Genomic DNA, 26,815 nt, shown 5'->3' with positions numbered 1-26,815 from the left:
AAGATGCCTTAAAAAAAAAAGTAATTTATTCAAAGGTATCAGAAATTTTTAAAAGTAATTTTAAAAGTAATATTTGTTATCTTACTCTGGCGAGCATGACCCTAAACAGCAATTTTTACCCCCCTCTGGGGTAGTAAGTAGGAGGATCTGGAGGAAGACCAGTGCTTTTTTAGCATGAACTTGCGGCAGACACTGGGAAGGGTTTTACATATTTAGTTTCATCTAATCCTTGAAAACTTCTGAAGGGTTGTTTTTATTTCATCTTACAGATAAAGAGAGTAAGATTAAATGGGGCACCTAGGTGGCACAGTCAGTTGGGCTTCCAACTCTTAGTTTTGGCTCAGGTCATAATCTCAGGGTCATGAGATCAAGTCCGACATGGGGCTCCATGCTCAGAGCAGAGGCTGCTTGAGATTCTCTCTCTCCCTCTTCCTCTGTCTCTCCCTCACTCATGTTCTCGCTCTCTAAAATAAATAAATCTTTTTTTAAAAAAAGAGTGTAAGATTAAGGAAACTGTCCAACAAGATCACAGAGCAGGTGATGGCTGGACCATGAAATGAGGTGGGTCCTAAAACACCAAGTGACTCAGTCTAGACAGGAGCTGAGGGGCTCCCACTTCTCCTCCTGACTCATCACTAGGACAATTCCTCTGGTTACCTCAAACATAAAATAATATTTATGCTCCTTCCCAGGCCTCAAATACTATTTCTCTTCTTAAAAGTGTCACTATTTTTAACATGATGTTCTATCTAGGCCTTTGAACATTCAATGGATTAAAGATTTTTGGAAAGCATCTACATGTATTAAACTGGAAATAGGTCTTTGTAGTCTGTGCAGTATACTCTCTCTGCTTTTTTATCTCATGGCACATTACAATAGCCAAGTTAGGGTCCCCTTCCTGGTGCTTTGAGATTTGATTTATGCTATACATCCAGTCTAATGAAACTACCATTCACAACACAAGCCCTGAAACTGTTAATTACTACAATTTGAACAAAAGATGGATTACACTGTATTCTTCAAGTTGACCAAGATATAGTATAACCTCCTATTTTTCTGAATTCTCTCTGCTAAGAGTCAGGAAGTTTTGAACAACTGTAGAAAAGAACATTTTGGGCAGGAGCTCCCTGAAGAAGCAAAGACTATTTTTGCTCTATGAATGGGGCCAAAACATATATTGGCTTTTCTGTATTTGACCAAATACCCCATTGAAAGACAATGCAACCCTTTAAATTTTAGTATAGTAAACAGATTTACTCTCACCTCTTTCCTTAGCTTTTGTAAAATGAAATAAAGTAGCAGAATTGTAATTCAGATCTACAAATGTTCAACAATCTAACACTACGGCCAGCAGTGTAGAAGGTACCAGAAGTTCAACAAAGGATATTGCACTCACAAAGTGTTCATGAAAAGTTTACCCAGAGAACCACAAGAAGGGGGATAGAGAGTTGATGCAAAAGTTACATTTGAGAAGACCATGGAGAATTAGTAAGCCTTTAATAAGCATAGGACATGGATTTGGTGTGAGGGAAGGTATACTTGAGTGGCGGCTTCTGAGTAGAAGAAACAGTTTTCAGCAAAGGGCAGGAGTCAGCTAAGTGAAGGCCACATCTGGGGAACAGTAAGGTGTCTAGTTTATCTAGTGTGCCCTATAATAAAAAGGTACAATATTGAGTACAGCTAAAGAGGTAGTCAGGCCACCATATATGATGGTGAGGACCCATAAGGGAGACTGTGTTTCAGGAAAGGTGATCTCATGAAAAGAAGCCCAGAGCTGAAGTCAGAAGGCCTGGTTTGGAATAGCATGTGGTGACCATTGGCCCATGAGGAGCAGGAGCCAAGGACACTGCTGAAGACTGGATCCCCATTACTGGGAGTATGACATCCCATGGAAAGTGAGAGGGAAGTAAGGGAGAGGATGATGACTAATGAGCTTAGGCATGGAATCCTTCCCAAGACTGACCAACACTTCCACAAGCAAGTAGAAATTATTAGGAAGACTTGAGAGTCTGCACCTAGTCACCCCCCTTCTGCCCCACCCCGCCCAACCTCCTCCCACTTCCCCTGGTGGCATTTCCTATAGGATGGCAGGAAGCTTCATCAAAGTCTCAGTTCCTTTTACTCACTGGGTGATTAGACTCTTTCACCCCCTTTCATTTGAATCTTCAGAATCAAGCCGTTTAAAGGTCAAAAAAGCAAGGCTGCTTTGAAGCCCTTCCTTCTTGAATTCTGGCTTAATCACTTTTACAATATGTATCTCACATCCTGTTCAGGTTTAATTTGTGCATGTGTGAGGATTAGGGTTTTCCCCACTTCCAAACTTGCTATCTCTTTAGTTACTTTTTCAAACTGTAAAATATAATCTCAGGATTTTTAAGGTCAAAGTTCCTAGAAGTGATTACATAATACACAAGGAGGATGCTGTGTGGAGAATTTTCTGCTGCATTATTTCCCACACTTATTTTTGACTTCATGAGCCTCCTATTGTCAAGTAGTGGAGTGTGAGGCTAGCATTGCCCAAGATGGGGTGGCAGGGAGGAACCAAAGAACAGAGAGAGTACATTTCTGGGCTTTAAAAAGCAATAGTCTAAATAGAAGGCAGAGAGATTCAAAAGAATTGTTGCCGAGCAACCTCTCCCTCCCATCCCCTGACCCCCCTGCCATAAGACAAAGCTTCTCTAAGGAGGGAGGACAGAAAGACCAGAAGAAAAGTAATCTCAGAAGAGACTCAAATCCTAGCTTACTTCACGCAGTCTGGGTGGGGGCAGGAGGAGGGGGGAGTTGGATGATGGAGCTCTCTTTAAGTTGGGGATTCAAGAGTGGTAGGGCTGTAGGTTTGGTCTCCATGGGGAACTCTGAGAGCCCTGGTCATAAGATGTTTGCTGTATCACAGCAAGGAGTGGGGTGAGATGGAGAGATAGCTTCCCAGGGTGTCAGAGGCAAAGAGGGCCTACTGAGTTCCCAAGTCTCCAGGCCCAGAGAGGTGGGGAAGAACTGGCCAACCCTCCCAGGCCCCTGAGATGGTGAGCTGACAGAATGAGAGAGCATGCACTATAGAAGTCTTGCTTTCATTCATGGCCACAGATGGAACCATAGACTGGGAACTGGAAGTCAGGTAGGGCTGTGCCACTACATTCTTTGGATGCCAATGTGGAAGGATAACCATATTCAATAATCAGATCGGATACCAGCACAGGTGGTCTCGTGATGCCAAAAATACCACTCAGGGAAGAACAGAGAGAAGAGCAATCCTCAGTCTGTTTGATTTTAAGCTGACAAAGAAATCATCAACACATTGAAATTTACCTTTAAGGTAACTGACTATGTGTTCTGATATGTGGAATGGGGGCTCAATATAAAAATTCAGTTTAGGGGCGCCTGGGTGGCTCAGTCGGTTGAGCGTCTGCCTTCGGCTCAGGTCATGATCCCAGGGTCCTGGGATCGAGCCCCGCATCGGGCTCCCTGCTCCACGGGAGGCCTGTTTCTCCCTCTCCCACTCCCCCTGCTTGTGTTCCCTCTCTCGCTGTGTCTCTCTCTGTCAAATAAATGAATAAAATCTTAAAAAATTTAAAAAAAAAATTCAGTTTAGTACTGGGAAAATATAAAAAGTTAGATTTTTGTTGCTGAATTTGTGGCCTAAAAATAGCATATGCATTTGGTGTAGTCCGTACAGCCTGCCTTTGCTCCATTGACTTAGTTACTTCTTTCACTACACTACAATGACTATGCAAGTCATGCTTGCTCCCTTTATTCCTCCTAGAGGGAACATTTTTTTAAAAAGTCAACTCTATTGATGTAACCCAGAATTCTCAAGAAGAAAATATTGTGGTGCGAAAACACACTATGTTCAGCACTATGGCTACAAAGACTAATCAATCAAACTAAAGAACAAAACAAAACAACACAGAAAGAAAAGATGGCATACCAAGTCCCATTCAATTACCTGAATAAGAAGAATTTATCCCAGTCATGGAGAATAGGCAAAATTATTATTGTTTGATTCTTGAACATCATGCTAGAGCATTTTCTGATAACTCCATTTGATCCCAGTCTAATACTATTGGGTAATGTCCCAGTATATCTAACCAATAATCCATACCAGTAAAGGTACAGGCAGTTTCCAGCCTGTAGTGATCCTGATTAACCTGCAGAAATTGATATATTGGTATGACTTTATAGACTGATCAAGAAGTTAATTACAAAAATGTAATAGTTTTATCTCATCAGTCTTATGCTCAATTTAACAATGTTATTTCAGCTTTTCTTTCTTGGCTAACTATACAAATCCCGGTTCTTCAAATGCTCTTGGAACTAGCTCTTTTATTCTCCATCTGGTTCCATCAATAATGGGTTAAATAAAACTAGGACACTTGCTAAAGAATAACTTTAAGAATTGTGCTTTTGCATTCCAATAAAGTAGAAAACAATAAATAGTTATACAAATTTTTAAAAAATTAATTAATACCCTCTCTAAAGTATCCCAAATAATCTATGGAATCCATAGTGAGGAATGTCAATTAAGAATGGGTGAGGTCTATGAGAAGCCTGGGTGGCTCAGTTGGTTAAGCAGCCTACTCTTGATTTCAGCTCAGATCATGATCTCAGGGTCCTGGAATTGGCATCAGGCTCCGTGCTCACTGGGGAGTCTGCTTCAGGATTCTCTCTCTCTTCCTCTGCGCCTTCCCCCATGCTCACTTTCTCTCAAATTAATTAATTAATTAAGAAGAGGACAGGTGGTTGGATTGGCTAGAAGAAAGAGGTCTCTTGCCTCTTTCTCATTAATATTGGCTCACTCGTCACCATCCTCAATATTCATATTACTGTATGACAATAATTCAAAGGGGATTGTAAACACTTGGAAACTATTTTTAAATTCCATTAAAAAGCATTAGTAATAGCAGTTTGGAATTTGAGAGCCTTGCCTTTCTCCATTGACTTGATTATTTTACACTGCTACAATCCATCCAAGCCAGTGACCTCCTCTTATTACTACCAGGGGTAGCTTCCTTCCCCTCCTTCTACTTACCCTTTCCCCCAGGGAATAAACCCACAAGGCAGGGTTGTGGGCTACCATTTAACAGCTGATTTGCAATTTGCAAATTTCAGTCTTAGATTGGAACCATCAATAACTTCTGTGAGACTGAGTATCTCTTTGGAAAGACCTTATTCTACGAGAACTTGAAAAAAAATCTACATCTCCAGGCAGCATTCAACCTGGGACCTATCTCCTTTGGCAGGAAGAATTAGGAAGCAAATCACCACTGGTAAAAGAAATTTGTTGTCTCCCACCCCTTCCCCAGTCTGAAATCTAACATTAAAGTATCATTGTTCCCCATTTTTTAAGTCATCATAAGGTGATTGTTGCTCTCAATAGCAAGGATAAACAACAGTTTATACAATGGTAGTCTACATCGGTTACTCAATAGGTAGTTTTCAAGGGCCTGACCTCAGAGAAAGTACCCAAGATATATTTAAACTTTAGTAAATACGCCTACAATTTGGTTGGGAAATCTAACCAATATATCCAAATCCCAACAAACAATATTAAAAAAGTATATAACTATATGCCAAATTTCATGGTATAGAGAAGTATTATAAGAATTTTTTTTTTTTAAATCTGGTGAGCACTTTATTTGCTGAAAGAATTGCCATGAAATAAAACAAGACAAGGCATGTACTCCAAATCACTTTGGCAACTGTGAAATTTAGTATTAATTACTTTATGTCAATAACTAACTTGAAAGTAAGCTACTGAAGGTTGCTAATGACAAGGACCGGAATATTAAGCCGTGCTCTCTGGAATACTTGGATGAAACACTGACTACTTTATTTAGATCTGACCTTTATGAACAAAAGACAGGTACAAAAATAGCTTCTCAGTCATCTAGTAAGAAAGCATAATTAAGAGCCCAGAAATCATGAAGTGACAATTCCTATTCAAAATGCAGAGCATAAGAATTCCCATATATCAGTTCAGCACCTGGCTGTTCGCTGCTGGGAAATGGAAAAGTGAGCAAGGGAGAGGGAAATGTCAGTGTTAATCCAGTCAAATTAGGCCATAGTCTTTGTTGACATTACATGTGCACTTTAAATTTGGGTTTGATTGGTGCTCCCCCAAATTTACATTTGACCCATGCTAATGGCATCCACATTATTAAAATGTACTCTATGTACTTGACAAAGGATACATTTCTCATAATATGTTATGTTATGATTTAGTTTTCACAAATATATGACACCACGTCCCCTACCGCAAGAGGAAAGACCCGTTTCTTTTTTAGACACAACACACCACATGCTTTCCCCCATTCAAAATATCCAGTTGTTAGATTGACACACAACAGAGCCAAACAATTATTTTTAAAGAACTGAGTCTCCTAAGGCATGGGGAACTTAATACAGCATAATCTTACATAATAAGTAGAACAGATACAAAACTTTTCCAATTTTATTTTCTATTGATTATATTAAGGAGTAAGTTAGTATAGAACGAGTATGTCATCACCATTTCTCAAATAGTAACTAATGTTCTTTCATAACAAAGAAAGCAGACCTCAGGGTAAGCAGAAAACAGTATCTACTTAGGATTTAATAATATTGTTTTGCTTATACTTCATTTATTTTTACAATTGCCACCTATTTTTGGCCAGGGATTCTATACTGGTTTCCCATTTGTAGCAATAATATAAAAACTCTCCTTTAAATAAATTTAAGTTGAGAAAGTGAGTCAAATTAAAGAAACCTATATTAGGAAAAGAGTAATACACATGATACTCAGAAATGGTCAAATTTGTGCACTTAGGTAATCCATCAGTGACTAAAGTTAGGGAAATGGAGCTAAAATATTTAACATGTCAAAAATGTTTGTTCATTCATTCAGTCCATGTTAACTAGTGTTAATATTTTTATCCATGCAAGATAGAAATTCCTAAGTTTTCATTTCTGTTGGCAAAGAACTGCAAGTATCTGTATATGTATACATCATATGTTTAAAATATGTATAAAATAAATTCTTTACCCAATCTAGTTGGTATTAAAAGACAGAATAGGAGGACTTTAATAAGTGCTAACTTGAAATGGTTCCATAGTTATTTGTTCTACAGAAGTCTGTGTCACCACAATATGAACCTAGAAGTTCACATTAGGAGTACCAGCTTGACAAAATCATATTATAATACAGCCACTTGGTACTCTAAAATCATAGCTCTCACCATTTGTTCTGCCGGAGCATATGGAAAATGATGTTTACATTCTAGATATGGTCCTGGGAGCACACCCAGATTTTGACAAAATTCTTCCCTCCCTGACAATTTTTTCTGGAACATTTAGATAATGGGCTTTTGGTTATACATAATGTTCCTTTCATCCAAGCATGTTCCTTTCTATCCAAAAAAGCTAAATCAAATGTTAAATAAATAAAAATACATTAATATAGACTGCTTGTAAAAAAAATTATTCATCCACACATTTCAGTGCTTTACCCATTCTGAGTAACAAATATTTAAGATATAACTTACAACTGACCAGCCCAACAGTGTCTCAGGAAACCTTGGTCCAAACTTGTTTCCCTATTGTTGGAGAGCTCTATTAATGTCACCTTTTCATTTTCTTAGTTAGGCTAAAGACACAGAGGTAACAACTGGAATGGAGCATGATTTGCAGATGAGGTAAGCTAAGTGGATAGGGCTGGTACCAGTTGTTGGTGATTTAATAAAGCAACGATAATCCAAACTTAGCCACAACACTTTAAAAAGTATGACTTCTATATTAAGCAGAAAAGTAATTTTGCATTAAGATGGAGAAAAATCAAAGAATTTTTTTTTTACTTGAAATTAGAATAACCCATAGATACCAACCCAAATGTTCTCACATGCACTGATGTGTCTATAATATTAGTAGAAACATAGCTCCTGTATGGGTGAACTTTAGCATTCACTGACAACACTATAGTATATTCTACAATATCTGTCAGTATATTTTAAAAATTGGATAGTCTAACAAACTATAAGTTTAGAAATAGAATATATTACATGTAAACTGTGCTTTAATGCAGTTAGTTTGTTTAAAGGTCAAGAGCTCTGACCAATTTCATGGATATAAAATAAGTCTTAAACTGGGCCAATTCAACATGCTCTTTAGGAAAAGGAATTCCTATTATGAATCACAGCAGAACTGTGAATTGCTTAAATAAATATATTTTTCTGCCCTTGCTATTATAAAATCAATCAACAACCATTTTAGCTTCATGATTATATTATGTTTGAACTTACCTTATACCAAACAGCATGGTCAGCATGATAGCTATGGACATCTTAATAACAAAACCATCTTTTTTTGCATCTATGCTGATGGTGTAAATGGCCCCAGACTGTCAATAACTCTTCCAGAGCAAATTTAATAAATGTGAAGACATGGACTAATGTTACAGTAAATCAATTCACATCGTTATGTTCACCATAGGTGTTAACTCTACAAAAGAACGTGAATTAAGGAAGCCAAAATGAAAACAGCATTGAGCAATATTCCAAATTAACCAAAATAGTAAAACAGAACTTTAATACTAAAGAGTCATATATGTATGAATATAAAGCACAAATCACCATACTTTTTCCCTGAATTGTCCAGGCTTAGCTAACAGTTTAACTATTACTGTTGTACTTTGGTCCTCTTTAATAGAAATCTGAAACATTAACTAAGACATTCTGTTTTTCCCCAAACCATTACTTTTATGTTTTAAGAATCCATAATATTTAAATTATTAGAAAAACAATGTTATATAACATTGTTTAATCAAATACAAATAGAAATAACCAAGACTATCTGTGTCAGAATAAAGGAGATAAACAAAGATAAACTTCACTCCCTCGTATCAAATAGGTGTAGAGCTTACAGAAATATGAATGTAGGGTGCCTGCATGGCTCAGTTGGTTAAGCGTTCAACTCTTGATTTTGGCTTATGTCATGATTTCAGGGCCATGAGACTGAGCCCCGCATCTGGCTCTGTGCTGGGTGTGGAGCCTGCTTAAGATTCTCTCTCTCTCTCTCCCTCTGCTCCTCCCCACCCCCTTTTCTCTCTCTCTCTCTCTCAAAAAGAAAAAAAAAAAAAGGAAAAGAAAAGAATGTAAAACAATTACTAGTTTTTGTTAGTAGGTATGCATTTTAAGCACAAATAATTTAACTGGTTAACATCCCCACCAAAGAAGAAATGTAAATTTTAGAAAAACAGCCTATAATATCTCAATCAAATAAGTGAACACAGAAAGCATTTTGATACTGTTAAATTGCCAAACTAATAATGGTGGACAAACAAAACGAAATTCTCCTGCTGTTTGTATTAAAATTACCTCCCAAGCATCATTCAGACATTTCAGGCCCAACTATAATTCTGTATTCGCCCATTGTGTGCTTGACATCAACTTGATCTAATAAGTACTACCATGATCTTTGAGATTGCGAAGAATCACAGCGGGAAGGCTATGGGACTGCCACCCCGTCACTAACTCGGCCTCTAGCTCCTTAACGTGGGCCCTGAGCATGAGGGGTGGTACTTTCAGAAGCAGGTCAAGAGGCAGCAAAGCTGAAGAAATAAAAGGGGGAAAGATATGAAACTGTAACATGAATCACATTGAATATTAGGGAGGTATGCCCGAATTTGTTACTGCCCACATGAAATTACCTGGTCTTGGTCTGGATCCTATTCCACCACTGAAGTCCCTGAAAACAGAATTAGGGGCTGTTAGAAGGACTTATTCAACTTGGATTTGACTAACATTGACTGAAAGCCTATACCTTACTATGGTTTACAATATAAAGATGAAAAAAAAAGATTATTTTCCTCAAGATGCTCTCAAAAGCTTAATAAAGAGGAAAATAAACCCATTCAAACCCATAGCAGACCTCACATTCTACTGGCACATCAAAGAACCCTGTCTCATCACAGTGGTTTATAAGCTCTAAGAATAATTAAGAGCCTACCTCTTAGTGTCTTGGATAATTTTCTTATTATACTTAAAATTAAAATGATGATGTTACATTAAAAATAAGTGTTTGGGGCACCTGGGTGGCTCGGTCAGTTAAGCACCCGACTCTTGATTTCAGCTCAGGTCATGACTCTGGGTCATGAGATCAAACCCCGAGTTGGGCTTTGTGCTCTGCGGGGAGTCTGCTGGAGATTCTCTGTCTCCCTCTGCCCCCCCCACTTGTGTGCTCTCTCTCTCTCTTTAAAATAAATAAATTAAATCTGTAAAAAATATAAGTGTTTAAAATTTCACATGTAGTATTTTTCGATGCTTTGTTCCTGTCATCTTAAAAAAGAAATTATAACACTTCCTATGAAAGGAGATGACTTTTGCATTTAAGAGGATTACATTTTTCCTTAAGTTTCCAGTGTTATTAACATCACTTGTTTGCCTTGCCCTGAAATTCTAGACTTCCTGATGATTTTGCATTTTTGGTCTCAGTGCCTTCCACCCCCTGGAGGTGGCCTTAGAGCCCACCAGGGACAGCCATAAATAACCTTCAACCTTGTTTTTTCTGCTGTTATCTAGAGCCAATTTCTTAGTAGTTATTTTGGAATGAAATAAGAAACATCTGTACCCTGACAAGTTGTAAGAACTATACTAAATGTAATGCAACAAAATGTAATGCAAAATTTAAGTCCAACAAAAACATATTAAACATCTACTACATTCAAGGCACATGATAAATATCTGCTGAGTAGGAATGAAGGAAGGGATTTAAATACAAATAAATATGGCTAATAAATCTCTTACCCCAACATTTTCATTTTAAGCACAGAATTCTTGACATGTAAATGCAACACATACCTAAATTATGAAGCAAAACAAAATTGGCCCTCATTTACCCATTGCCCAACTAGAGTACTAGAATAATTCCAAAGTCTTTGCATTCAATGGTAAGTTCCTTCCCAGTCCTTTTCCACTCCTCCTAACTCCCCACCAAGCCAACCCTCTCCTGATCCCACTATTTTCTCTGTCCCTTTCCCAGCCCAAGTTCTCAAAGTCAGTGAAAAGTCATGGAACTCGCCAGCCTTATACAATTAATACACTCTCCCTAGTCCTGGGATAAGGGGCATATTTAGAGAAAGAAAATGGATAAGCCCTGCCCTCAGAAAGTTCAAAGAGGGGCATAATCTCAGTAGTATCCAAAAATGGGCAGGATGCTCCCGGGCTGAGCTGAGGAGCAGAACAGCTGTTCCAACACCTCATATCTTTGCATACATGGTGTATCACAGCACACATAAGGGAGTAACCCTGTGCCTTAGCCTTCTAGACAGCTCTAGCACTGTCCAACAAAAATTCAATGCAAACCACAAACAAAAATTTAAATTTTCTGGTAGCCACATTTTTAAAAAGTAGAAATAAAAAAGTGACGTTAATTTTAAGAACATATCTTATTTAACCAAATATATCTAAAATATTATCATTTCAGCGGGCACTAACTATAAAAACTAATGAGATATTTGACACTGTTTTATATTTAAATGAATATTAAAAATGAAATTAAGAATTTCATTCCTCAGTCACACCAGCTACACTTCAACTGCTCAAGATTCACATGTGACCAGGGGACTCCATATTCAACAGTGCATGCCAGACACTTCCTTGGAAGGTGTTGGTCATTGTCTTCATAAACATTATGACTGAGGCTAACAGTCATGCCATGTAGCTGCTAAGCCTGCAATACCTCTTAGACTATCTTAAATGGTTAATTAAAATGTAACTTGTGGAGATCTTTTATTCCTAAGGTTACAGGTACTTTTGATAGCTGATAACCACTCACATGCCGAGCTAAGTAGATGACTATTCCAGTTGTCCTGAAGAATCCAAAATTTCAAACATTTTTACGTATTAAAAAATGGGCTAGTGATATGTGAAACAGACTATCCTGACAATGCTGAGTTGCAGCCAAATTTGCTACTCCTTAATATAATTCTAAAGTCCTCTTTAATGAACTTAGGGTATCTTTAAAATAACCATCACAATTTCATTCAACCAATATTTATTAAGGGCCCACTATCTGTAGAAACTGTGCTGGACAATAGAGTAGGGATAGTGAAAAGAAATAGTCCCTTGTCTTGGAATTTACAAGCTTGCAGAGGTATGGCAGGAAAACTATTAGTTTCTCTGGAAATTATATCATGGATCAAAAGAAAGTATAGTCATCTGAAATTTCCAAATAGAACAGACTCATTATAGCCAGAAGTGACAACATCTAACTATACAATTGTTGGGTCCACAGATGGACAAAAGATTGAAATTATGCAGAGCCTGAGGGAAGTCTTCCTCTAGACTGAACTGGATTGAATGTTTATGTCCAATAGAGCATTATGGCTGCAGAGGATGGTTTCCCATGATAGTGTAAGTTGGAAAACAGACAGAAATGATTTAACACAAAGAGAAGATTCCAGAAATGTTTTCTGGTGAAAAGGCTTAATATAATGAAGCTTGTGTCCTCTGAAACTTTTTGAAATGGGAATTGACTAATAGAACTTCAGGCTGATGAAACAGAATTTCAGAGAAACGGAAAGTTTCAAAGGATTCTGAAAGGTCATCCCTTCCAACTTGATCCAGAATTTATAAGCCAAAGCAGAAACGGAAGCACTGGATCTGAGTGGTAACCTACAACTTCCACCCCAAATCAATAACAGGTAAGGTGGAGATTGACGGTATTAGCTTTGAAATTTTTTTTTTTTTTTTAAAAACCCGCAATTTAAAACAGACAGGTCTTTTTTTTTTTTTTTTAAAGATTTTATTTATTTGACAGAGAGAGAGGGAACACAAGCGGGGGGAGCGGGAGAGGGAGAAGCAGGCCTCCCACAGAGCAGGGAGCCCAATGCGGGGCTCGATCCCAGGACCCTGGGATCATGACCTGGGCCGAAGGCAGACGCTTAACGACTGAGCCACCCAGGCGCCCCTAGCTTTGAAATTTTTTAAATCAACTTTTCACTGAATGACTTCAAGTGCAGGGTAAATTACTTGGATAATTATTGTGTCAGAGGAGTCCTGGCCATGAAGGAGATAGAGTTCTAGAATTTTATATCTTCTAAAATCCTTATGAATATACTTCTGAACCAAGGGAGGTGCATTACATAACTTAATTCAATTGTGAAAAGTAGTTAGTACTAGTTGATGTTGATAAAAGGAGAAATATTTAACATTATGAAATGAGAGGGTTGACTTATGGTATTAAGATAATGCCTTCTGAGGCTACTGTAATCACACCACCGAGTTAACCAGCACTTTACTGCTTGGAAATCTCTTTCAGGTAGTGACATTCATAATGTGTGAAAAAACGGGGCATTATGCAGGGTTGAGTTCTCTTGTCCCCCATCTGTAATTTAACAGAGGTGATGTCACTACAGGAAAGGAGAATGGTGCCCCTGTGGCTCTCCACTTCTACTCCAAGAACAGCTAGAAACGAGCAATTAGCCACAAAAGTTTAGAACTAGCACAGAAAAGGAACACAGTTGTCTTATCGATAATATTTTGTTTCTGTAAGACTGCTTGATTTTGACATTGGCAGATAGGCTAGGTTGATTCTGGCAAGTAGTGATCAAGCAGTATTTATTCAATTTAAGTAAAACTAGATATGGATTATGAAAAAGGGGAGGAGAGAATACCCATAAGTCAAAATAAGCAAGACTTCTGCTAAAAGGAGGCAAGATCCATAGGTCCTGAGGTTACACAAAGGTCTTTCTGGTCACATACATCCATAATCATCTTTGATGTGACTCAAAGACTAGAGTCAGGTCACATCCTTGAATACAATTATGCATACCCTGATTTATCAAAGAAGTTGTGAACCACAGGCATCTCCAATACAGCAAACATTCGATGTCTCAAACCAACCTGCCAACTATACCCTGTTGCCTTGGCAACAGGATGCAAGAAGGCATGGAGAAATCTTGTTGCCTGAGCAACAGAATCTTAAAAAAAAAAAAAAAAATGGGGCCTTAAGCTGTGGCTATGGCAAAGGCTTATAGGTTCAGGTAAGTAGGTGGAATTTTAGTCCTATTACAGTGAGAGGTATAGAATTTACGCTAAGATAACAGTCATTCATCTATTAATTAACAAGAATTTGTGAGCTGGCACCTGTGTGCAATACACTGCACCCTGGGAAATGCGAAGATGGACCAGGCATCGTCTGGTATGTGCCCGTACACAATAATAAATATTGAATGAATGAATGGATGTTCTTAAGAAAGGCATAATACAATGACCAAAGCTTACTAGGACTGAGTATATGTAATAGTTAAAGAGGTTGAAGCCCCTGTGCACATTATCAGGTTCCATTATACAGGATTATTTATTTGTAAATTGAAATAAAATGTTATAATTCACTGGATTAGAACTATTTATCTCTGTACTGAGACTTTAAAATCCAGATTAGAAACTGGTAAAAGTCAAGTCCATTCTTAATTCTTTCCCAACAAGTAGTAATGGGGGCAAGAGAGTTTAGATCATTTAAATCACTGAAATGATTAAAGTTAGAAACTTCAAAGGAAGTCCTAATTATCGATTTTTTGGGTTTTTTTTCTTGACAGACATTAATGAATCCAGCTCTTGACTAACTCCATCAATGTTCACAAACCACCAAATAAACAGTAACAATAAGGATATTTAATATGATTATTTCAAAAGAGATAATATTTTGTGACAGATGGTTATGAAAAGTGAATTCCACTTTCTCTCTTACTCCTTACGATTTCAGAGATGTACACATCAAAATAAAAGATGATTTCCACAAAGAGTATCATGCACTTCAACCTTTCTCAATGTATGTGTGGAGCTCAAATCTCTAAAACTGGGAATGTAAAAATGGTACAACCACTCTGGAAAACAGTTCAGCAGTTTTTTAAAAAGTTAAGCAGACACCTACCATATGTTCCAGTTATTTTACTTCTAGGTATTTACCAAGAATTTTTATTTTTTAAAAAAGATTTATTTATTTGAGAGAGAGAGAACATGAGCAGGAGGGGCAGAGGGAGAGGGAGAGAGAGAATCTCAAGCAGACTCCATGCTGATGCAGAGCCAGATGCAGGGCTTCACCTCAGGACCCTGAAATCACAACCTGAGCTGAAATCAAGAGTCAGATACTCAACCCATGGAGCCACCCAGGTGCCCCAACCCAAGATTTTTAAAAGTATGTATCCATACAAAGACACAAATGTTCATCACAGCTTTATATGTAATAACCAAGTACTGGAACTCAAATGTCTATTAACGGATGAATAGAAAACAAACCATGATAAATCCATACAATGGATTACCACTTCACAATAAAAAGGAATAAACTATTGATACACTATGAAAACAACATGGACAGATCTCCAAATAATTATGCTGCCTAAAAGAAGCCAGACAAATAAGAGTATGTATGATATAATTTCATTTAGATGAAATTCTAAAATGCTGACTAATCTAGACTGCGACAAGCAGATTAATGATTGCTTGGGGTAGGGATTGAGGAGCATAAGGGAGGGTAAAAATGGACATGAGAACACTTGTAGGTGGATATGTTCACCATCTTAATTGTTATTTCACAGGGATATACATATTCAACACTTATCAAATTGCACATTTTAAATATGTGCAGTTTATTTTGTGTGAATTATACCTCTTTGAAACTGTTAAAAGAAACTAACTTCTCACATTCTCACTTAAGAAAAGTTGTTCAAATAGACCATCACATGACCTGTGTGCAATCATTAAAAGCAATATATAAAAAATATACCATTAAGTTCATTTTTGTCTGCCTTTCGTTATTTACTAGCTGGAACTTACTGTTAGTCAGTTCTAGTTATCTCATGGCTCTACATCTTCAGGAGAGCTAACTGGTTAGCCCTTAGTAGAATAAATCTATTGCAACTAAAGCAGTTACTTGGTGACATTCAGATTGATAAACATCTGTTAAGAGTATCCCAGGTGACACTCCTACTAATGACTCTCCAATAACATGTAAAGAATGAAGATGTAAAATCAAATGTATATTCTAGTAAGCCAAAGCCTAAAAGCAAATTATACTAAGTGAATATACATACAGTATGAATGACCTGTTTATTGTTAGGAAATGTAGGTCAACCAGAAGCTCCGCATGGTCTACTTCTGTAGTGTAAAAACTGCTACACTGACATCTCCAGATTTTCTGGGGGAGCCAGGAGAGCTCTGGGAGAGCTACATGGATGGCATCCTGGTGGGGGAGATTTCGTGTCTCAAGACTTGGGAATGGAGATTTGGAGATTCACCTCTGCTTTGTGAATGGCTACAGTTCCAGAGCTGAGGAATGGGGTTCTCTCTACTGATCTGGTACTTCTGCTTTGAGTTTGGCTTCTAGGACTTCTGGTGATTCAGGGATGGAGGCCAGAGATCTGGGGAGGAGTTTGGCAAGGAAAGGAGCCCAAAAGAATTATTTGCTGACTTCATGTCATTTCTGCTAAGTAGTTCATAGACAGAACATATACTTCTAAGAGTTGAGAACTAGTTCTCTCTTGGTCTTGCAATTAATTACAGTCCTGAAAAGCATTTCATCATCTGGTGATGACCTGGATCACCAGGATCCTTTCCAGTTCTAATGTGATGTTTCCTCTCACCAGCCTTGATACCAGTATTTTTCTGAGGAGGGCAGAAGCTGCCCTTTCTAGTTCCATTTGTAAGTCTATGCTGAGTTATTAGGGAGGTACCTTGGTTCTTCAGCAGACAATTGGCTTAAATCTGGCCCCTGATATCTGGGTTGACAAAAGTTCAGAATTTATGCTTAAGTTTTCTCTCTGAACTATCTAGCCAGGACCAAGTTTGAATTCTAAGCTCTAGTAGATATGCTCAGGTCAAGCATGGACTGACCTGTGGCTTTTTCTCAATGAGACCAATTCTCTTGTTTTAAGAGCCAATAAGGCTCCCCAAGAAGGAGAGCTGCCCCGGGTCTCATTGTAACTGGTCTACCATTTCATGCATGGCATACAAGAGCCAAAAATCTCTACAGGCTTGATTTTCTATTTATTTTTATTCTATTTTGTAGCTTGCTATCTTGTTTTAGATTCTAACTTCTCATTTAGCACCGAAATATTTTCTATTATGTCGCTTTGTTATTTTCTTTTAGATCCTAACTTCTCATTTAGCTTCTAAATATTTTCTAGTATGCAGCTTCGCTATCTTCTTTTAGATTCTAACTTCTCATTTAGCTTCTAAATGTTCTGTAGGATGGCTTCATATTTCACATTGGTAAACCAAGAAACCCAGAAAAGTCCTAAACAAGTTAGATTGCAAATAACTTTAGCTTTATTTAATGTCTTTTAATTTAAAGAATTACAAATACATTTTAGAGTTGTCTCCTTTTAATTTAGAGAAGCTCTGGGGATTACTTGGAAGGAAGTCAAAAGTCATTAGTCTTCTCTCCTCTCATTTGGCATGAATCATAGGCTGCTTTTGACATTTCTTCTCTTCTGAACTCTGCCCTTGTCTCCCTGTTATACTCTGAGTTCCTTGAGGGAAGAGAGCTCATCTTAAACCAACCTGTGTTCCCTGATGGCATGTCACACTGTACCACACACAGCACAGCTTTCAAATATGGTTTTAGTTCCGGTCCTATTCATCTACGCGCCTTCTGATCCATCAGCCTCAACATTTGGCTCATTTCCCATTTTCCACCTGTTGACTTGGTCATTAGCCACAAGTTAAAGGGGTTAATGTAATTACACTCTGTAATATGCCCTTTTTCAATGAGCTTCAGATTGAACTTCTCCTTTCTGTTGATTCTGGTTTACCCAATTTGCTATAAAATGTTTAGGTAATGACTAGCTGTTAAAAGCCATCTCAAACTCTAAAATATATAGTACATATGTTTCTTTTGTTTTTGAAGGGTTGGACTTCAATTGAGTTCTTGCAAATAAGACAATTTTCCATGAGTCCTTTCAGAAACAAAAGACTAGAATTATTTAACAATTTCAAGATGCCTAAATTCATCTGATTGGAAATTCCCATTTTAATATAAAATTCTTTTAACTGGGGAGTAAAACCCATATGTCATAATGTATTTTTGAACTAAAATACTTGTTTTGCATTTCTTTTATACATTTAAGCAACTTCATATCACTGAATAAAGTATCCAATAATGGAAAAAAAGCCTTTTGATCATGTTCTTACAAATACAAATAATCACAAAATTGGGAATAGCTAGATTCCAGAGGGTGCTTGCTAATTATTCTGCAGGGGAACATGTGGAACATTTTCCTGTGCAAACATTGTTCCAAGCAGTTGGAAAGATTTCCAGATCAGCTCACAAAAGTCTATTGAACTTGCGATGTGGTTAAGATAGTAGCTGTGATGCCAGAGTTGAGGAGGACAAACCTACTCCGTGGTACCATGCGTTCAGACCCCCAGCTCCATAGCCACATCTCCCAACCCCGTCTCCTCCCTTGCTGGGCTGAACAAGCAAGAGCTCCCATGGCTCCAGGCTCCTGTGTGTGGCGGCTTCCTTATCTGTGGAAAGTGGAAGCAGAGGTGGTGATGTAAGGACAAGATGCCAGAATGTAGGCAATGGGAGGGAACTGCAAGCCCAGAAAACTCCCTGGGGGATCTTGTCATTCAAGTCGCAAGTCCTCCAGATTCCCCATTCTGGTTCTCCGTTGTCCTTGGGGTTTGGGACTGTTTCTCTTTCCCCTGCTCTCTCCATGGCTTCTAACCACCACTTCTCTGCACATTGGCCCACTAAAAAATGTGTAGGCTTCCCTCAATGACCCTTCTGGTATTTTATGCACTTGGATCGGTTTTCCTTGGGTTTTTGTTACAAGCAACACTAGAAATGAGTTAGGAAATTGAAAAGTTTCATGCTAACCCTTCCTGAGCCTTACGTGGGAAAAAATCAGTAATCAGTGATATTGTATCTTTGACTAAACAAAAATGATTTTCTACAGGAACCCTCCTTTGCCACCTAACTGAACCCCTCGGGACTTTGCTCGGCAGGTTCTTCATTCTGAAATTCATCTCCCCTCACCCCAGCACCCTTGAGCTCAGAAGTGGACAAGAGTTCCATTCTGGCTGCCCAGCACCCATAACCTGCTCCCTCCAGCAAAGACCCCTGATGGACTTGGAGGGGCTGTCGATCCAGGAGCTCAGCCCTCCTTGCAGCAGTAAATAGGGTCCTAATTCAACCCAGGCCCACCTGACTCTCTCACGTAGGACACTGGATCCTGAGAAAGGTGACACATGGATGGAACAAACAAACCAGGAGCTCTTTCCTCCCAGCATCAGGGCCTTTCTGAGCCTGCCAACAGCGCCTCCTCCACAGATTGCAGGGGGTGGCCTGGCTCTTATTCCTTCCAAAGTTTGATTCTCTGGGTTCCTCATTATGTGAGCCCCCCAAAGCCTTTGAATGAACCTCCCTGTTGCACAAGTCAACCAAAGTCAGGTTCCCTTGCTGGCATCCAGAATGCCCCACTGCTAAAGCACAGCATAGCCTTAGCCTTTTGTCACGTGGCACACAGCCACTTCCCCGGCCAGGGTCACCCACAGCTCCACAGCCATGCACTTGTGCACATCCCAGCCTCAACCAGCTCCTTCATCTCAGAGCTGTTTGGCAGTCCTTCTGCCAGTCTCCGCTCAGGTGTCTGCCCATCTTTATATCGGTTCTTCCTTGTTGACCACCCTCCTCAAATCTGACCATCCTCACAGCAGTGAACATCATCTAATAACCAGAAACCACCAAGTATGATCTTTTCTATCCCTCTTCTCTGCTTTTCTACCTTAATTTTATCTTTGCCTCCCTTTCTTCAGACACAGAGAAAGGGCTGTCCCTTCATCTTTCTCAGACCCGCTCTCTGGGCTCCAGCTACTCTGTGCCTGTGTTCCAGCAATTCCTTTCCTTCTTTATCTCTTCTCTCCACTGGCTGCCTCTCCTTAGTCCCAGTCACCCTGAAGTCATCCTGATTCTAAGAAGGCCCTTTTCCATCAAATGCCCCCCGCCAGCTAACTGCCCAGCTCACTAGTAGCTTCCTTCCCATCCCTGCTTCTGTAACTTCTAAAAGCCCCACAACTGGGCTTCCACTCCCGTCGACTTCACCCAATGCCATGGAAACTGCCCTAGTGAAGGTCACCAGGGACTTGAGAAAGGCCAAACCTAATAATTTCATTTCAGTCTTTAGTCCAAGAGGTAACTGTTGCAGAAATTGCTGGTTGTCCCAAAATAAATTTCTTTTTCCTTTTAAAACAGAACGCCCTAAACATATTCAGCCTCCCTTGCAGCTAGATGTGTTCATATGATTAAGTTCTGGCCAATGGTATGTGAGCAGAGGGGATGAGCACAATGCCTAAGTCATGTCCTTAAAAGGAAGGGACACGTCTCCACTTGCCCTTTCCACTTCCTGCTGGCTGGGATGTGGAGGTGATGGGGTCCATGTCTGCCACATTTGCCATGAGGATGAGCCCTATACCCCGGGGATGTGGAAAACAAGATATAAGGAGCCAGGGCTCCAGATGATCTCATAAAGCATAACTACCAACTTCTCTGGTCCACCCCTGAGCTCCGAGAGGCTAACGGCTTAGCTAAAGATCACAAAGCTAGATTAAACCCAGGTCCAAGCTTAGTGCTCTTTCCAGTATGCTGCATGGTAAACTGCAATCCGTGCCAGGAGGGTGGGCTCTATCAGCCTCTATTACCACATGTCCATGGTGACTTCTGGCTATCAGGTTTTAGTTTAGCCACCAGTAATAGCTCTGCAGAGTTCTGGGGGCTCAATGTGTACACACCTTGTTTGGGATTGTCTTTCTCTTCCTGAGGCACTAAAACTTCTCTTTAAAATGCCTGAAACAAGAACATAAAAATATCTTTACATTTTCCCTCTGCAAATCTTTTATTTATTTATCTATTTATTAATTCAAAAAAAGCTGCATTCTATTATGTGAGCAATTTTACTTACTCTAAAGATGGTCTTCATTTACAGAAGCATCAATTAAAATATAACATTTCAAATTACTGTTTACTTGACAGGATTATTTAAGGTCCTTTTCCCAAAGGAAACTAAAGAAGGAAACTCTGTTATTAATAGCTAATAAAGTACAATAAAATATCTGTGTCATAATTATCCTAAAGCCCTTGCCAAGATAACTACAAGTTACCACATGCAAGTTTAAGGGTCCAACTTTTCCTTCCTCACTTCCCCACTGACCCTCCCCACTATTGTTACCCAGAACATACAAAGCAATAATTCATCTCAAAACAGCCAGTAATCAACTGCTTCTAGAATCTGCTACATATGCATGAATATTTTCCCTGTATGGCTCTCACATTTTCCCAATCACAAATCAGGACATTTTATCTAGCAGGCAGGAATTTGTGGGAAAATAGATCAATGTTGGAAACTGAGATTGTCCCAGAAAATCTGGAACATCTAGTCACTATTTTATGTACAATTAAGTTCGGAAAGGAACAAAAAATGAAACTAACTCCTTAGGATTTTATTAGATCCTTAGGGAGACTATTTTAAACCTTTGTTTATGAGATTTTCATAGTATAGTCATTAATGAGAGGAAATTATTTACACTAATTTTATTTCAGAGTATTTCTACCTATCCTAATTAATATGCCTTCAACTTACTCTTTTTAGTTTATTTTTTTAAAAGATTTTATTTATTTATTTGACAGAGAGAGACACAGCAAGAGGGGAACACAAGCAGGGGGAGTGGGAGAGGGAGAAGCAGGCTTCCCACAGAGTAGGGAGCCCGATGCGGGGCTTGATCCCAGGCAGACGCTTAACGACTGAGCCACCCAGGCGCCCCTCAACTTACTCTTTTAAAAGAATTATTCTTTCCTCTCCATGTTATATTTTAACTTCTCTTTTCTTTCAGTTGCAGATTTGTTGAATGAATTGAATCCTATCTCTCCTTATAATCTTTACATTTTATCCAAATATATCTTTTCTTTTCTTTTCCATACCCCAGGCCCCAGACTATTTACTTTCCTGTTTTAAATTAAGAGTCAGAATTAACATATGGACTGAATTTATATATCCTATTTTTTCATAGTACTAAACAATTAAAATATTTATTTTCCTTAGTGTTTGAAATATAATATATCTCTTACATAATGGAAATAAAATTGTACAAAACTTAGTCTACCCCAGGACGAATTTCTTCTCCAGGTCTCTAACCCCTACAGAACAGATTCATAAGAGGTCACTTCCATTATTCCTGTGGTCATGTAGTGTGTCTCCAAATTAGCTATCTCCACTCCCCAGTTAGAAGCTGGGTTTGCTGGTGGAAATAATGAAAGTATGCATTTGACAGCTGAGACAACAGAAGACCACAGCGCCGGCTGGCCTCTGGGCCCATTCAGAGGGCTAGACAAACCTGTCCTAATTAGCACTGCACCTGGAAAACAAACCTCTGCCTTAGGTATATGATGGAGCTTACTCAACTCCCAAGCGTGATTCCCAAACCATGAGCTGCTGGAGCCCTGCAGGCCAGTAAAGAAAACTTACTGAATGTAGATTCTTTTAAAGGGCTCGAACTGGAGCTGCTGGAGTTGTCCGAAATGTCCAGTTCATCATCTAGCTCTGAGTACATATCTGCACATGAATAAAAGAGTAACAGAATAAAATAAAGAGCAAATGAGCCTTGAAAGAGACAAAAGTCAAGGGTGCATGCATGCTGTCACCGTTTCACTAAAAATACCTTTCTCAATATTCTCCGAGTTTAAGTTCTCCTCTGACAGGATGTCATCACAGGCCCTGTCTTCATCCTTACCGCAGGGGGCCTGGAAGCCCTCGGGGGGCAGGTCTGCGCTTTCTGAAAGGTCGCTTTTCAGGCTGGCGGCCCCACTGCTGTTACTACTCAGGCTTGCCTTCTCAAAGGTCTCCTGAAAGAGAAATTCAGCTACGGTAGCCTTTCTTTCCTTCCTTCCTTCCTTCCTTCCTTCCTTCCTTCCTTCCTTCCTTCTGTAGGACCCAGAGCTTGTTAGAACATATACTCAAATGCTTGCTACGTTATTAGAAATATTTGTGCCAAAGTACCATCAATAGTTCTGGCTGCACGTTTGCCACAGAGTTCATTCGGTCCGTGACTACAAAGAAAGTGTCTCTGCACCACTGGACCAACAGGAATGGATGTGCCAAGATGCTCAGTGACAGAGGTCTGGACAGACTGGCAGAAGAAAATGCAGCACTGAGGAAAAGATATGTACCAATTAAGCCGAAATTACTCTCCTTTAAGTTATCTTAATATTTGCTCTCTTTGGGGCGGCTGGGTGGCTCAGGTGGTTGAGCATCTGACACTTGATTTCGGCTCAGGTCATGATCTCAGGGTCCTGGGATTGAGCCCCACATTGGGCTCTGTGCTGGGCGTGAAGCCTGCTTAAGATTCTCTCTCTCCCTCTCCCTCCCCCCCACCCTACTCTCTCTCTCTAAAAACAAAATAAAATTAATAATAATAATAATTTGCTCTCTGAATAAGTCACGGGGATAAAAAGTACAGCATAAGAAGTACAGTCAATGGTACTATAATAGCATTGTATCGTGCCAGACGGTAGCTACACTTGTGGTGAGCAAAACATAAGGTATAGAATTATGGAATCACTATGTTGTACACCTGAAACTAATGTAACACTGTATGTCAACTCTACTTCAATAATAAAAAGTTGCTATCAAATCTCAGCACCACAGTGGGTAAGTAGGGCTTAGTTTCTTCAAATCTCAGGGAACTTAGTAGCAGACACAGCCAGGCCATGGGGGGAGAGAAGTGAGGTCCCCTGAAAGATGAAGAGCTGGGGCAGAGGCTCCAATGATGACCAATGCTCGCTAGAGACACAGGTCCATGGTTTTTTGTTTTGCTTTGTTTTGTTATCAGATTCTTTTCTCCAAAATGAAAGTGACACCCACAGCCACCAGGGGCAGGTTCCTAAAAACTCCATGGTGATGGAATTGAAGGTGAAGACAATCTAAGACGTTATGAGTGACTGGAGTTAGAAGGCAGCCTCTGAAAGCTTTCACGCGTTTCTGTTCACTAAACAAGACAAAAATGAAAAGAATATCAAAGGTGTTGTGCCGTGCAAACTGTCCGATCAATTTCTGCTTGTTATCTCTGTTTCCTGAGAACTTTTTCATTGTTCTTTCCTCAAGCTTTCACCAAGATGCTTGGAGATATTTCTCGTTCTGTTGAAGCTAACATACAGTTGAAGGAGCATTTTAATTTTCTTTGGCTAGTCCTCCATCCAAGTCTTCCTACTTTTGTGACTCAGCATTGTTCATTCCTGCCTTTTGGATCTACTCTGGTCTGCCACCTTAGAACCCAAAATGGAAAATGTTTCGGACACTCTTTGGCATTGCTGAATGTGTGCTTCTCTGAAATTTTTCCCATGCTTAAGGCTCATAAGGGGCTTCCCTTATGTGCCAGCCTCAGCTCTGCCCAAGCTCAGCCCCTGATACCAAACCCAGGAGGCTCCTTTTGAGGATCAAAACTTTCCTGCCAAACTCACTCAGCTCCTTCCATGCCTTCCTCCTTTTTCTGTCCCAATCCACAGATCCTTCTTCTTCCAACATCCTCAACTGAAGTCAGAAATGTACATAGAAATAAATGTAGGATTTTCTCCTCCTATGATTTTTTTTTATTCAAAATTAATCATCCACTGCCCTATTCTAAAGGCCACAACTAGATTTACAACCTTATACAGACTATACACTCAAGATGTGTCAATACTATCAATGTTTTAAAAAAAAAGAGAGAGAGAGAGATCATTTTTGGGTTTACAAAACTCTTTATTACACTGATGCAATTAGATGCCAGAATCCATATATCTCTAAAGCCTGCAAAACTGCAGCAAAGGCTTTGTTTCTTTTTAGAACAGGGATGGATAAGACATTTTTCTTTGGACAAATGAAGAGTGAGGAGAAATTGTGAGTCCTGCTACAGGCATTCCAGACTTGAGGAGCTTTGACTTGCAACCAATACCCAAGAACCAGTTGGGCTGCAAATCAAGTCATTTGCAACCACCAAAATTGTATCCATAAATAACTGGGTACTTCCTTAACTTCTGATAAAAGGGAATTCACATTCTGAGAGAGATGCTTTTTTCAAACTCTGTAAGCATGGAAGGTATGCTATAGCAATGTAGAATGTATAGTTGTTTTAGTTTAAAAAAAAACCTGTTTCTATAATCTCTTACAGCAGTTTTTGCTTCAAAAAAATCTATAGAGTTCTTGAACTTGACATAAATGATATGCCACTGTAGACACATTTTCCCAAATGTGATTTCCAGAGTTTTTCCTTGTGAATATTTGAGTACCCAACTCATTACCAACTCTTCCCTCAACGCCTTGCATAATGTTTTGTACATAGCAACTGCTTAATAACTAGTTGCTGTATTGAGATTGAAGGGAGAAAGGGGCCAGGAAAGCAGGTGAATTCCCTTATATGATGAGTAGGTTTTGTAGCTTCTGGGTTTTTTTGTTCATTTGTTTTGCTTTTATTTTGCCTGTTTATCCAGAACCCTACATCGTGATGTTTCTCCAAGAGCTGAAGAGACTATTTGGTGATACACCAATAAGTAGGAGTGAACGTCTCCCTTCCTTTTTCCCCTTTACTCTTATGAGAAGTTATAAAACTCCACTCATCTGTACTAGAGATGGCTGGCCCAGCAACGACAAAATGCCTCTGTAACCCAGTAGGCATTGGCCAAAGGCAGAGATGGTTAAATGTTTTTAGCCTGAGGGTTGAGGCCATTAAGGTATTTTCAAAAGTTGCCTCCAGCAAGTACATCAACCTATTAAAAGGAGTTGGTCGGGGGGCGGTGCAGCCTTGCAGGATGCAATTTGGCTGCTGTCATCTTTTTTACTTTCTAATTAAGATTTTTCTAGGAATAGGAGAGGGAGTTAACTTTTTTTTTTTCTTGGCATCTATATATCTCCTAGGAACGGATGGACACATTCTGTGCATCAATATGGCAGCAAGAAGAAGACAATGCAAATCAGACAATAAAATTATCACTGATATGGAAATCATCACCATTATAGGAGACACTTCCTGTCACAGTGCTGTTATAGGCACAATTATGTTTAGCTCGGTTTTGCTCATTATAATGTAATTTTTTATGTGTGCAGCAGATTATAATACATTTCAGTTGAATAGCAATTCTAACAGTAACAGACTGACATTGCCTAAATTAACTGCAACAGTAGGGAAAGAATTAAGAGTCTATTTTATTAAAACTAGTGTAATTTTTTAAATTGCCCAGAATGTTTTATAAGGAGAGAGAGAGAAAAAAAAAAAAAAAACAAGAAATAAACATAAAGCATAACACTAACTATATCCTGTAGATGCCTTACTTTAGAACCATAAAGAATGCACTGTTTCTTTTGTTCTAAAATAGTCATTCTATTTGAGCTACGTCTATGCCTACTTTCTTCTATTTGTTTAGTTAATAACTGTGACCTTAGATACATAAATATAGGGCTACCCAGTTCTGGACAGCAATTCACCTGGCTGAGGTGATCTCTTTTTAATGGCAAACCATATTCCATGCTTTTCATGGATGATAGCACAAAGAAAATCCAAAATAGGAGACAGATCATTGACTATATATTACTGTGCATAAATTTAGTCCCTAAATTTCAAAGTATTAAAAAAAAATCCAGGGGAACCTCAGTCAGTTGGGCATCCGACTTCTGATTTCGGCTCAGGTCATGTCTCAGGGTCCTGGGATCCCACCCTGCATCAGGCTCCCCGCTCAGCCGGGAGTCTGCTTCTCTCTCTCCTTCCTTCTCTGTCTGCCCCTCCCCCCACTCGCGTGCTCTCTCTCTCTCTCTCTCTCT

At 39.1% G+C, this 26,815-nt stretch overlaps 1 protein-coding gene across 1 annotated transcript in view; it reads right to left on the bottom strand.

Annotated features, from left to right (window-relative positions):
• NEK10 (NIMA related kinase 10) overlaps positions 1-26,815 on the bottom strand; it is a 204,558-nt gene that overhangs the window by 34,564 nt on the left and 143,179 nt on the right. Inside the window, exons 25-29 of the mRNA XM_081829267.1 lie at positions 22,686-22,869; positions 22,493-22,579; positions 20,763-20,817; positions 9,677-9,714; positions 9,437-9,577 (exon numbers count right to left, since the gene is read on the bottom strand). Coding sequence (XP_081685393.1) covers positions 9,437-9,577; positions 9,677-9,714; positions 20,763-20,817; positions 22,493-22,579; positions 22,686-22,869 — 505 coding nt within the window. The remainder of the gene's footprint in view (positions 1-9,436; positions 9,578-9,676; positions 9,715-20,762; positions 20,818-22,492; positions 22,580-22,685; positions 22,870-26,815) is intronic.

Source organism: Leptonychotes weddellii, chromosome 1 (assembly GCF_054177405.1).
Source record: "Leptonychotes weddellii isolate Sample4059 chromosome 1, ASM5417740v2, whole genome shotgun sequence".
Classification (NCBI taxonomy): Eukaryota; Metazoa; Chordata; class Mammalia; order Carnivora; family Phocidae; genus Leptonychotes; species Leptonychotes weddellii.
The sequence above is the reverse complement of the archived record's forward strand: the minus strand, read 5'-3'. Positions and strand labels throughout refer to the sequence as shown.